The 12,353-nt window shown below is 42.9% G+C and overlaps 1 protein-coding gene across 2 annotated transcripts; it reads right to left on the reverse strand.

Annotated features, from left to right (window-relative positions):
- Positions 1 to 456: 456 nt before the first annotated feature.
- LOC115683156 (protein TOPLESS-RELATED PROTEIN 2-like) lies at positions 457 to 9,810 on the reverse strand. 2 transcript variants are annotated; one of them, XM_056304254.1, is made up of 26 exons: positions 9,796 to 9,810; positions 9,098 to 9,267; positions 8,539 to 8,722; positions 8,316 to 8,425; positions 8,053 to 8,211; positions 7,631 to 7,709; positions 7,431 to 7,551; positions 7,230 to 7,339; positions 6,952 to 7,090; positions 6,745 to 6,851; positions 6,573 to 6,642; positions 6,386 to 6,459; positions 6,208 to 6,303; positions 6,040 to 6,135; positions 5,739 to 5,866; positions 5,056 to 5,290; positions 4,806 to 4,970; positions 4,197 to 4,304; positions 3,977 to 4,123; positions 3,343 to 3,453; positions 3,057 to 3,239; positions 2,780 to 2,908; positions 2,281 to 2,376; positions 1,782 to 1,967; positions 947 to 1,119; positions 457 to 862 (listed from the first exon to the last, which is right to left on the reverse strand). In XM_056304254.1, exons 2-26 carry the CDS (start codon positions 9,175 to 9,177, stop codon positions 643 to 645), a joined length of 3,306 nt encoding a protein of 1,101 aa, XP_056160229.1. In that variant the 5' UTR covers positions 9,178 to 9,267; positions 9,796 to 9,810; the 3' UTR covers positions 457 to 642. The 2 variants fall into 2 exon arrangements, with proteins under 2 accessions (XP_056160229.1, XP_056160228.1); XM_056304253.1 differs by lacking the exon at positions 9,796 to 9,810 and having other exon boundaries at positions 7,631 to 7,811.
- Between the last annotated feature and the right edge of the window lie 2,543 nt (positions 9,811 to 12,353).

Raw genomic sequence — 12,353 nt, forward strand, 5'->3', positions numbered from 1 at the left:
CTTTTCTCTCGTTTACGCGTATGGAATGAATTTGAAGGTCCGAGTTTTGAAGGGGGCTTTTTTAACATGAAGCTTTTTGGGCTTTTTGAAATCCAGGACCATTTGAGCTCCAAGAGTTATACACTTTCCTCATTCGTGTTTGGGTTGAGCACTCTTCACCAAGAATTCATTCCATGTTGGGGTTGTAATGTTCATGCCCCACCCATCCCAGAGACTTTCTTTTTTTTTCTCTTTGGGACATACGAACTGCCGTCCAATCCATTCCCTCTTCCCTCACCGCAAAATGTCAATTAAGCCGGTTGTGCCACAGATTTTTGGCGTCTCCGATCTCTCTACATACCCCCAATGCAGAGAGCATAAACTGAACCCCGACCGACCTCCTTGCTCGGAATCACGAGCTAAGCGGACACGGCTGCGTTTCGACATAGGACATCTGAGACCACCACCAGACGTAACTTAACCGGGATTCTTTGTAAGAATAATTATGGGACATGCTAAAGATTTACAACGAATACATATAACGCGTTAATGATTACCTGAACATCATCATAAGATGGGCCAAAAAAATTTTTTAACTGCTTCCCTAATAATCCCATTAGATAGTCCCTAAATACACTTCCTAGACACTCGCTCATCTACAGGTCACCTCGAAGGAATCTCCGATGGTTGGCCGCTAAGTGAATGGTTCGATGAATTCGAGGGATGCGATCCATTGTCCTGTGAGGAAGTACCTCCCCCGATCCACTTCGCTTCGACTTCAGATGGCTCGACCACATAAACTGCACTGTCGCTCATGCCGAGAGCAATCTGATTTGCCTCTGATGGATGAGCAGCAATAACAAATGGATAGGCAGAAGCACCGCTGCAAGAGAAAATATTCCGGATGAGCTCACAGTCCTACCTACTGCTGATTAAATACTTCGTCGAAGCAATCTCCTACGCTTACCCGACAGAAAAACCACTTATGTATGCAGAGGGGGCAATTCGACACCTCAATCTTAAGCTGTCGGCATCGAAAACTCCAATAGCACCATCACAAAATGCAGTGTATAACAGCAAGCCGTCACAGGAATATATTGCACTCGAAATGAGGGCACTGAGATTATCTTTTGGAGACCACTGTAAGAAGGGATAAACAAGAGAAGAGATTACTAAAGTTGGGAAATTATGTCACATACATAAACTACAGTAAATCATAATTTCCTTTAAAACAAAAGATCTAAAGGGTTTATTCTCTGCGTATATCTGAAACCGAAGAATTTTCTACCACGTACCATACCAGAAGATTGTATCATTCTCTACAGTGTTGAAGAGGGACCCTGGACTTTTCAGCTTAGCATACATATACTTGTTATAGACAAAAAGTGGGCTTATTCAGCAGTCATTCATCGTTTTGCATATCATCAATGAAGGACCCAACCAGCCTAACCAAATCGATGATCAAGGAGTTCATCTAATTTTTTTATTCTTGTTCATATTTTGCTATTTAGCTTTCATATCTCATCAGTCATATCCATTCACAGTATTCTGCCTTCCTCGAAAAATTCCCATTCACAGTGAACTCGGGGGAAAAGGGACGATCGGAGCACTGGTAATAACTCGAGAGGAAAGGCATCAGTCAAGGTTCTAACGTGAGGAATGCGAATTCGGTAGCGCTGACCAATTAAGTACTCTATTACCACCATTTAGTATTCAATAGCTCCCAACCCCAATATCCGTTTCAAAAATCAAATTTGTACTAGTCCACAAATGTAAGAATACAGTCAAGGTCAAGAACTTACCGAACGTAAACATTCAAGCTTGCTGTCATACACAGCTATTATGTTTTCATGGACAACCAGCACATGTAATTGATCATTATGAAACTGGACTTTGGTATCTCCAACAAGTGGGGATTGATGACCAGGGGATGGTTGTAGGGGCCTACTTTTCTTCTTTTCCCATCCATCAATGCTCCACAGACATAACTGCAGCAGCAATCGTGTAAAAAAGGTGTTAATATGTGACTGGAACTCATAGTAGCTTTCAATGTGACTATGGAAGGGTATTGATGGATGCATGACCTTATCGCATGCAAATGAAGAGAAAACATGCAAAATTCAATTCCATAAAGCACACGGAAGAGTAAAAATTCTGATCCGCAAAGCATCCTTTCTAAGTTAAGGAAGATATGATGCTTCGTTACCCTGAATAAGGACATAAGCACCTGAAACATCTTTCTAAAGCGAAACTCTACCAATTTTCATTTAGGTTCGACTAATCGATTATTTAGCCTGTTACCTGCGCATCAGCTCCCGAAGAGACCAGTGCATTCAAATTTTGAGAGAATGCAAGCCCTGTTATCCGATTCTGATGTCCCTTGAGTTTGGTTTTGACCTGCCATCATTAGCAAACATGAATAATTCCCTTTCCATAACCAGCTCCCAAGAGTAAAAGGTCAAGTTCATGAACTCCACTCTAGAATTCTGGTCAGGATTTTCAGTCATTGATGCATAACAAAACCTAGTCTCTCCCTCAACTCTAGTATAACCCCGCCTTACACAAAACTAGGTAAATAACTGTAATATCCCAATACATAAAAAGCAACTAAAAAAAGACATGAAAATCTCAGGAATGCTGGACAGCTCCATGACAAACTCAAAAAAAGCTTTAAAGTAGAGCAACACACAACATTTACACGATATTCCTTGCATTCATCTGTATTATTCACAAAAAGAAGACGAAAAGTAATTTTGCAAAAAACTTGTAAAGGAGGAAAGGAATTGCTAGTGAAACTGACCTCATCAACCCTGACATTGTAAATTTGAATGGTGGAATCCTCCATGCCTATTGCAATTATATTATTGTCTTGTGGATGAAATGCCAAAAAAGTGGCTGCAGGAGGAGGTGGCATAAATGTTGTCATAACCTGAGAAGCAGCCAGAAAAATGTGTTGTAAAGGACTTAATGATGCATCACACCTAACAATAAGAAAAACTAATGCACTAAGGAGTGTGCGAAAGAACAAAGATACAAAACATTAATTGAAAACAAAAGTCATATATGGATTAACAAACCTTAAATGTCATCATGTTGAACAACGAAATCTTCCCACCAGACGCAGACATTACGTAAGAGTCATTTTTAGATAAAGCAATGCATGCAGCAGAATCTTCTGCTGGTTTACTGTCACTGACATCATTTGTCATGAGAGTCCCACTAGGAGGCTGCCATAACTGTGGTATAATATGGGCCGTAGCCTGGAAGTTTTCAAAGGCGAGCAGGTAATATACAATCAGAGAAGCGTAAAGAAGATGTCAGAAAATTGGTATAGAGAACCGCACATAGGTAAGAGAAGCCAACCTTTAACAAAGGATTCCTTTCGCTGCGCTGCCATTTCCAAAGCTTATGGACTGCATTGGAGCCAAGAGCCAGCAGAGCTAGACCAGAGTTGGTGTAGATAAGGCGTACAACCTGGTATTCACGCAGTTATGGTGAAAGCAAAACAGCACAACTTACTTCTATCAGTAAAGATATCCCCAGTATGAAGTTATAACTCATACCATTATGAAGAGAGCGATCTTGCTATTCTATCTTAAATGTTGTACCTCAACTACAAGTTTCTGGTCTTGTAGTTGATGTAATGCGTAAGTATTGAAAAAAAAATTCCCGGCATAAATAAAACACCCTAATGTCCTGAAGGTGATGTTTCTTGTGCCATCGAACTAAGGCGCCTTTTTTCTTTTTCTGCACCAGAAACTCGAGCTACTACGGCATGTCGAACACAATAATGAAATTAATTTGTATCTTAATTAAAAGAAATAAGTTCCTACCTCATATCTTCATTAAGCAACATGTGATTGGATCCATAATACAAATTGATGAATTACATAGAACCTAAAGCCACTGATACAAAACCATGGACACTCCTACCTATTTGAAGCCAAGAGCACGAGAGCAAGACTTTATCGATAATTACAGCCCAAAACCATTTTACCTTTCCTGTAGATACTGAGTCAGGCAATCGCACAGCTTTCAGTTGAGATGAATCTACCACATCTGGAATTTTCCAACTTTTGATCTTGTCGACATCATCAGGAATTCGAGGTTTCACATCAACGAGCCTGCTGCTATCCATTGTTCCCTGTAGTGTATTGTGTGGAAATCAGAATCAATAACCGTATTCTATCAAATCTATAAGAAAATTCGAGACTTACTATATTGTTGATAGATACAACAGGCAGGGCTCTGTCAGGTCGTTCAGGAGTTGAAGCAATTGAAGCAGAGACACTACCCGCAGGGCCGAGAGTATTTATAACCAAGGACTGCATAAGGTCCAAGTGGAAAGACATCAAATGAAGAATCATAATAAGAAATAAACATTCTTCTCACGTTTGCAGCTATGTGATGATGTCACAAATCCGTCAGGTACATCTAGTGGTCACCGATGCTCAATCATTCTTGCTCAAGATATACAATCCATTCTAATTGATGTTGACTCCTTAATTCAACAGGCTTCCTAAACAAGAGACTAACAAAAATCATCTCCGAGATTTCGTTAACGCTACAATGATAACATTATCCTACTTAGGAAAGTAAGAACATCTGTCCTGAGATCACAAAGCAGCATTTAGAAGAGTCATTGATAAACCTATGATACCACTGTCACGCCAAAAATACACAGAAAAGATGTTACACAGAACATAAACAACATGTTAAGGGACCAAAGCAGCTTTCCAGCCACACTTCAATTACCAACGGATTAGTTCCATTTTGCTAGGTAATGCACCCGACATTTGACATCTGGGGGGGTTGGATAGAGCTACCTTAGAATTATCAGGAGGAGGGGCTCGATTTTTCTCAAAAGCCCTGCTCTCGAGCATCCTTATCAAGCGCATACCATCCGTATTAGCCAAAACTTTGATGCCATTATCACTTGTTGTGACAGCTAACAAAGAACCCTCCTTATTAAATCTAAGTCTTGGGCTAGCCTGCAATGAATAAAAGGAACTGAATTCCCAATTCTAGCTACGTTATCAATTTGCACATCTATATAAAAGGGGCAAAAAAACTAACAGGCAACCCGCCATCTGCATCAACAGCCGTCAACATGCCGGCATTATCCATATCCCAGAATTTAATTAGAAATTCATCTCCAGCAGCTAGGAAACGATTCCTTGTTGTGTCAAACTGGACAACACCTAAGGAACGCTTCCTGAAACCTGAATATGTCCTCTTTATAGCACCCTCGGTCTCGTTCCACTCGACCAAATGGGAATCACCCTCTTTACTGGTTCCACATGAAAACAGCCTGCAAGATGGACATCCAAATTTCATACCATTTATGATCAACTGAAGCAGAAAGCATTAATACAGAACTAAGATCACTGCGAATGCAAGCGCTTGCCAAGCCAAATATGCCAATGTTTCTAGTGTCAGCATATTGCCTCGATAGAAGACCAACACAATAGAATGCTATGTGTTTGAACAATAGCTACTTCTAGGTCGAGCTTGGCTGTAAGAGACCAAAAGCATGCAATAAGATCCCCCATCAACAACAGCTAAGGGACTATCATAGAAACCAAATCCAAGGACTAAGTTGAGAAAACTTCTTCCATGGGCTTCATCCAAGACAAGAGATGGAGAGAAACAATGTACTGGCATGGAGATTCCACATGAACCAAAGGTGTTCCAAAAATGGTTCCTGTCTTTCATGAAGAAACAGCTAGCCAACTAGCATTTCTGAGGCAACATGCTACCTTGTTCCATCCGCACTATAAGCCATCATGGTGCACCATCGACCGGGAGCATCATAGTCCACTCTAGATCCCTGGCAATCATACAGCCAAGCTTTTATCTTCCCATCAATGGCAGTGGAGAAAATAAACTGCAACAATGAAAAAGTGAGTTACATAGACGGACTCTGGGAAACTGCTATCAAAATAAATTCACCAGCTGCACAAACTAAATCGGAAGAACTGGTAATAGAGTCTGCTTGAAATGATAAGAGTATAAGCCAAGAAAGTAGAAAGCAGCTAACTGCTCTCAAAGCAGGTGCACCTGAATATTTTCCTTGTAATGTGGGCAGACTGAATATACTGGAGCTTCATGCCCTTCAAAAGTGTACTGCTTGCGTCCCGCTGCAGCATCCCATACCTGTTAAACCAAATTAAATCCAGAAGGCCCAAATTTTCCTCGAACAAGCCAGCATCGCCGTCAAGGAAATACCTTAATTGTCTTATCATCACCGCAGGTCACAATGGACAACAGCTTGTTGGGATGAGCAAATGCAATGTCATTTACGCCACCGGTGTGAGCATCGATCTGAGTCACAAGATAGGTCGCCATTAGCCACTTACTGCTCCCTTGCTTGAAATGAACATATCATTAAGGTTGTAGAGCTTACTTCCAAGTGTTGTCTCAGTTCTCCAGTTGGATTGTAAGTGTATATCTGAACGATATGCTTAGAAAACGCAACGCCTATAACGTAATAAATAGAAGCATGGCATGAGTAATCTCAAAATGAAACCGCAAAATAGGAAAGAAGGCCAACAGAGGCAATCTGCAGAAGAGGACCACGTGAGTCTGCATACCTAGAATCAGTCCATCTGGCCCCCAAACACACCTGTTCACTGATATTGCAGCATCATTCAACAATGCTGTCTGGGAGCATAATAAATACCAAGTCAAATGAGTACGTTGATTTTCATGCCTATTCTCAGTATTCCATTACAGTATCCTGTCCAAAAAAATTGAACAAAGTACCTGCAAAGGCATCGAAGCTGCCAGATCCCAAACCTTGAAAGGCTTATGTGCCAACCTATCCCGTGACCCGACTTCCCAAAGGCTGATATCGCCAACATTTGTCCCAACTACAGTCCACTCAAGTGTTGCATAAGCTCAGAGGGGCAATTCTCAAATTTAAATAAAAAAAATCAAGAGAAAAACGGCAAAGGTTCCGTAAAAACAAACCTAAAAGTATAGTTTGTTGCTGCGGATGGAAGTCCATGCTCATGACATTAGATCCTTGATTGAGGGTCCGCACAACGGTCTTGGGGAGGTCGTCTTGTGAGTAAACATTTGGAGTATGCGTCACCCCTGAAAAGGATGCCTGTAAAAAGAACTGCTGGGTGAAATTCGCCTTCTTAAACAGACGGGAAACACAACGACAATAGTAACCTGTACAATGCCAAATCCCGAATAACCTTCATAGAGAGAAAAAAGGGTCCCCCTGTCCAACTCATACACACCTCATCCGACTGGCCTGTTCTGATGCGCTTCATCAAGTGCTCCGATTCTGCTGACTGATAATCCATACCCGTTACACCGGTGGGGGTTCTTGGGTGTTTTAAGAATGCAGCTTCACACAACGAACAAAAGCTAATCGCATGAAGACCAACATAATAGAGAGCCACAGATAAAACGATTTTGATGCCAACAGAAAGCCTCACCTGCACCAGAGGGCTGCACGAGACCAGGGGGGACAGCTGCTACCGTATGATGAGGCATAGAAGCACCTGACATCCACCCAGCTATAGCACCAGGAGACGGGGAGACAACAGGCTGAAATGGCTGCTCAACAGAAGTGCAAGACTCGGTACAGATTCACAAAAGCTTTGCTCTCACATTTAAGGTGATATGGGGTACTTACACTGTGAGCACCTATGGGTGGGAAAGCTCCAGCTTTAGGAATTGGTCCCACCAGAGGGCTATTGGTAGGAGGAGGAGGTCTAGCACCATTTGTAGTAGGATTACATGAATGATCAGTAAAAAGAGTTTTGATGTCAGGATTTGGACGAGGATTCTTGCAAAGTTGATGTTGCCAGTTTAAACTGAAAGAAAACGAAGACCACTTGAGGAACAATTCTCATACAAGAGAACAAGGTGCAACTCGTCGGCACGATGCATTGTATTTTCCAACCAAAAAAACCACTCAAGTCACAGAAATGGAAAGGAAGAAAGAAGAATGTAACATCTGTTGTGCTAACTGAAGTATTATATACCAAATTTCAAAGGGAAAAAACACCACAAAAAAAAAAAAAAAACAATTGAACAGACGAGATGTGAAACAACCTTTGATTTATCAGGGTCCTAAGCCTTGAACTTTTGAAGGCGGGAAAAGTAAGTTTGTCACGAAAAAGAGGATTTGCCTCGATAAGCTTTTTAAGTTCTATAAGCATAATATTCCGAGCTGATTTGGTGTCTCCATACTTTGACAGCTGCTCATTTTGCCTGTCAAAGAGCACCGTCGGGGGAATGAATTAGTCGAGCAAGCACGGGAAAATAAAAGGAAAGCAGCAAAATTGGCCCAAACAAAAAGAAAAACAAGGGTCCACCTGAAGTTATCTAGAGTAAGCAACTGAGTGATCTCCTTGAATAAATCTTCATTGAAAGAAGCGAAAACCTTTAGGTCCTTGACTAGAATCTCAACAGCCTTGGCTCGATCCTGCCTGATATACAGAAGGGGACGATTAGATCAAAGTAAATCACACCAGTAAATTGTCGCACATCGGGATGCATTGATCCAAGAAAGATGAGAATCGTGTATAATTAGAAGACTTGCCTATCAAGAGCTTCCAGATATTTTTGTTTCCTTATTTCAAAGAAAATCTTCATGGAGTAACGGTTGTCTTCAACCTTGGTAAACCCGGATAGGTAGCGCTCAACTTCGTCCCACTCACCTGCCTGGACTTGGTCTTCAAAGTGCTTCATGTTAAAGAAAAATCCGGACTCTTGCTCTAGCCTGAGAGAACTCACACGTGACAAATGCATTATAAAACGCAAAGACAAAAACTGCAATTCGACGCAGACATGGTGGGATCACTTCGGTGGACCCTGTTAGGATTGTGGACAGTGGCGAAAACTATAGGCCCATGTTAAGAAGCAAAAGAGGAACACGACTCCACCTCACAAACACGAACGGAGTGCTCAGAAAACAAGCGCGCACAATGTCATTATGTACCGAGACTTGCAAATTCCCCTCAGAAGGCACCACAGCGGAATAAATTAACGGAACAGCAGCAAAGGTCGATAAAAGCCATTTTCTACTGGCATAACTATCAGCACCAAAGCAGGGCGGTCAAAACGAAGTAATAGCTAAGGAAAAGAAGGAACTTACTTGTGAACCGTTTCCTTGAACTTCTCCTCGTCCAGGAATTGCAAAATTAAAAACACCAATTCCCTACTCAAGGACGACATTGTCCCGGGTACCCCTAATCGCTCCAGCGCAAAAGATCCGGTGACGCGGAAAAGCAGTCAAATGGTGAATCCGGGGCAAGCAAGAAGCATCTGCAATGCCAGAGGGGAAAGGTAAACTCCAGTGAGATGGAGGACAACAAAATAGAGAAAACGCGAGCAGCCATAATTCTGTTCCGGTCAAACACATCGCCTCCAGTCGATTCTTCAAGGAGCATTATTTAGCACTAACTACGCGCGCATTCAGCAATTTAGCACTGGAGATCAGTGTAAAGCAGGAGAAATGCAGTCGAAGCAGGAATCCCACAGGTTACAAAAAGAGCACCGCGAGGGACTAGGGAGTGCAAATTAGCAAACAAAAGCTAGAACCCAGGATGAAAGTTTTGTTTTTTATTAAAGAATGTCGACGCCCGACCCGACCCATCAAAAGAAAGCAAAAGAAATGAAGAAGCAGAGAAGCTAAAGAGAGAGGGGAGGGGGGGCGAAGGAGAATCAGAGAAGCTCCCCGCAACGAGTCGTCACGCATTCGAGAGGGGGGGGAATCCAGAGAAATCAAAGCACGGAATAAAAGGGGGAAAGAAAAGGAAGAGCAGAAATGATGGAAGGGAGAGGTGCACGTACAGAGCGAGAGGGAGAGGAGGAGGAGGAGGAGGGGAGGGGGACGAGTCAGTCAGGGAATCATAGGAAGAAGCAGCAGCAGCAGCAGCGGTGGCGCACAGAATGGGGGGGGGGGGGGAAGCGGGGATGGGTTTGGGGGAGAGGGCGAAGCAGAGAGAGAGGGAAGACGGAGAATCTAGGGTTAGGGTTTTTTTTTGGGTGCTGGGAGGGTGGGGGGGGGGGGGGGGTGGTGGCGATGGTGGACTGGGTGGGGGGGTCTGGGATGGGAACCAAATATTTGACTCTCTCTCTCTCTCTCTCTCTCCTTTTCTACTCTTTTGTATCCCTCCTCAGTCGCTCTCTCGCTCTCTCGCTCAACTGTAGTCTTTCTTTTCTTCTTTTTTTTTTTTTTTTGTGTGTGTGTGTGTGTCTGTGTGTGGTGGGGGGAGCTAACTCTGCAACAACCCTTCGCTTTTATCTCCTCTCATGTATATATACATTATATATATTATTGGGGGTGGGGGGGGTGCCTCTTTTCTTTTTCTCTCGCTTGGATTTTTACTTTTTTTCTTCTTTTCCTCTTTTCTCACCACCACCTCCCCCCCCCCCCCCAATTTATTATACCTCTCTCTCTCTCTCCCTCTCTCCAGATTCAGTACAGAAGGGGTTCTGCTGCTCCGTGATGCCACGAGTCTCTCTCTCTCTTTTGTATATAAATTATAAGGTAACATTGATGGCCCCCCGCTCTCTCTCTCTCTCTCTATCTCTCTCTCTTTCAAGAGTATATATATACATATATATAATGTAACGTAATGGGATGCGCGCGTGTGGGATGGGGTGCTGTTCCATATCGCCATGGGCCAAACCGTACTTTCTCTCTCTCCCTCTCTCTCTCTCTCTCCCTCCCTCCGTCGGTATACCCTGATTTTCGCGTTTTAAAAGAAATGGAGAGAGGGAGAGGGAGAGGGAGGGAGGGAGAGAACGATAAGATGTAGAATGAAATGATATGAATTGGGGCAGATGGGGACGGGGGGGCAATGATAAGGTGCGGCTCCCCTCAGCCCTCGCTGCTGCGAAGCCGTGTCATTGTGTTTTTTTTGTCCATGCAAAAACTAACTCTCTCTCTCTCTCTCTCTCTCTCTAATGCTCCCATCTTTCATTTGGTCTTTTGCCCCCCTCTCCCTCTAATTTTTTTTTTTTTTACTTTTTCAGCGGTTCGAGAGTTTTTTTTAATTTCTTCGAAAAATATACCAATATGAACATTTTGACCTCGTTTTGGGATGGTTTGATGTGTTGACAATTTGAAAGTTCGCGATAATTTTCTCACTTTTTTGGGCTAGAAAATCCTATACTCCATCCATCGCCCAATTCCGACATGAAGTCCTCTTTATAGTAATAATTGCCTTGTTACGTGTTTGAGTGCCTGGTGTTTATAATCCCGTCCGACAATGCACGCGGTTCCCTGCTCATAAAGCTAAACGCAAGAGTTGAACCAATACGCCCCCTCCTGACGTACCCCATTTCGATTCGAGTTTCGAGCAAGAGAAAAAAAACAAAAATACACCCTCTTGACCTTCTAAGAGTATAAAAAGAGCCCATGTCGGATCGATTTTTGAAAGTGTCCAACCGTTGCGTATTGATTGGGCAATTAAAAAAGACACACGCGCGCGCGTACATATATATATATACATGTGATCTTTTAAGGGTCGAGCCTTAGACGCGATGGATTAGCCTATTCGGAGCTTCTGAAAGGTAAAAATTCAAGAGGTTGTAGATTTGAGGAATTGATCAGAAAGGAGACTTGAACATCCAAACGGGAAAATCTCTTGAAAAGAAAAAAGGAGGGTAGGGTGATCCCAACAGCAATGAAGGGCTAGATCCGAAACTCTTATTTGAACGGCGGGATACACAAAATTACTAGGACTAGATTAACCAAAAAAAAAAAAGAAAGAAAGAGAGAAAGAGTTAAAAAGGAAAAAGTAAAGAAGGGGGAGTGAAATTGGAGGAGGGAAGGTGGGGGAGTCACTCTCTTACTTCTTTCCGAGTTCCCAGAACGGAATAGATCGCTAATAATAATAAATCTTCCCCCATTTTTCTTTACTATTACTTCTTCTTTTTTAACAACAAAAAAAAAAGAGAGAGAGAGGAGATAAATGGAGCAAAAGGACGTACACGTCACTGTCTGTCTCCGCCCTTTGCCCCTTGACTGACCAGAATAATAAGGAATTCATTAAATATAACAAATCCCACCCGCACGTTCTGATTGGTCCAGGTGGGGGTGCGGGGGTGGGGGCGGGTGGAAGGGCTACGGTGGGGGCGTGCAACACGGAAGAGTTGCTCCTTTTGGGGGGGTGAGTGATACTTTACCTGCCCTTTTCCCCCTTCCCCTTTCTGTGGATTGAGAAAATTTAGGTCAGGAGTCAGTTCCCCCCCCCCCCCCCCCCACCCCACTTTGTGGGCCCCCCCTCCCAATCCCCTTTTCCTTTCCACTTTTGCCCCCACCCCCCTCCTCTATTTTGCTTAATTTATCTATTAACCTTCTTTGGGGATTTCTCCATGCTCAGTTATAGCCATGCTTCTCC

Source organism: Syzygium oleosum, unplaced genomic scaffold (assembly GCF_021117445.2).
Source record: "Syzygium oleosum isolate NSW1041296 unplaced genomic scaffold, Sole_v2.1 Sole_v2.31, whole genome shotgun sequence".
NCBI lineage: Eukaryota > Viridiplantae > Streptophyta > Magnoliopsida > Myrtales > Myrtaceae > Syzygium > Syzygium oleosum.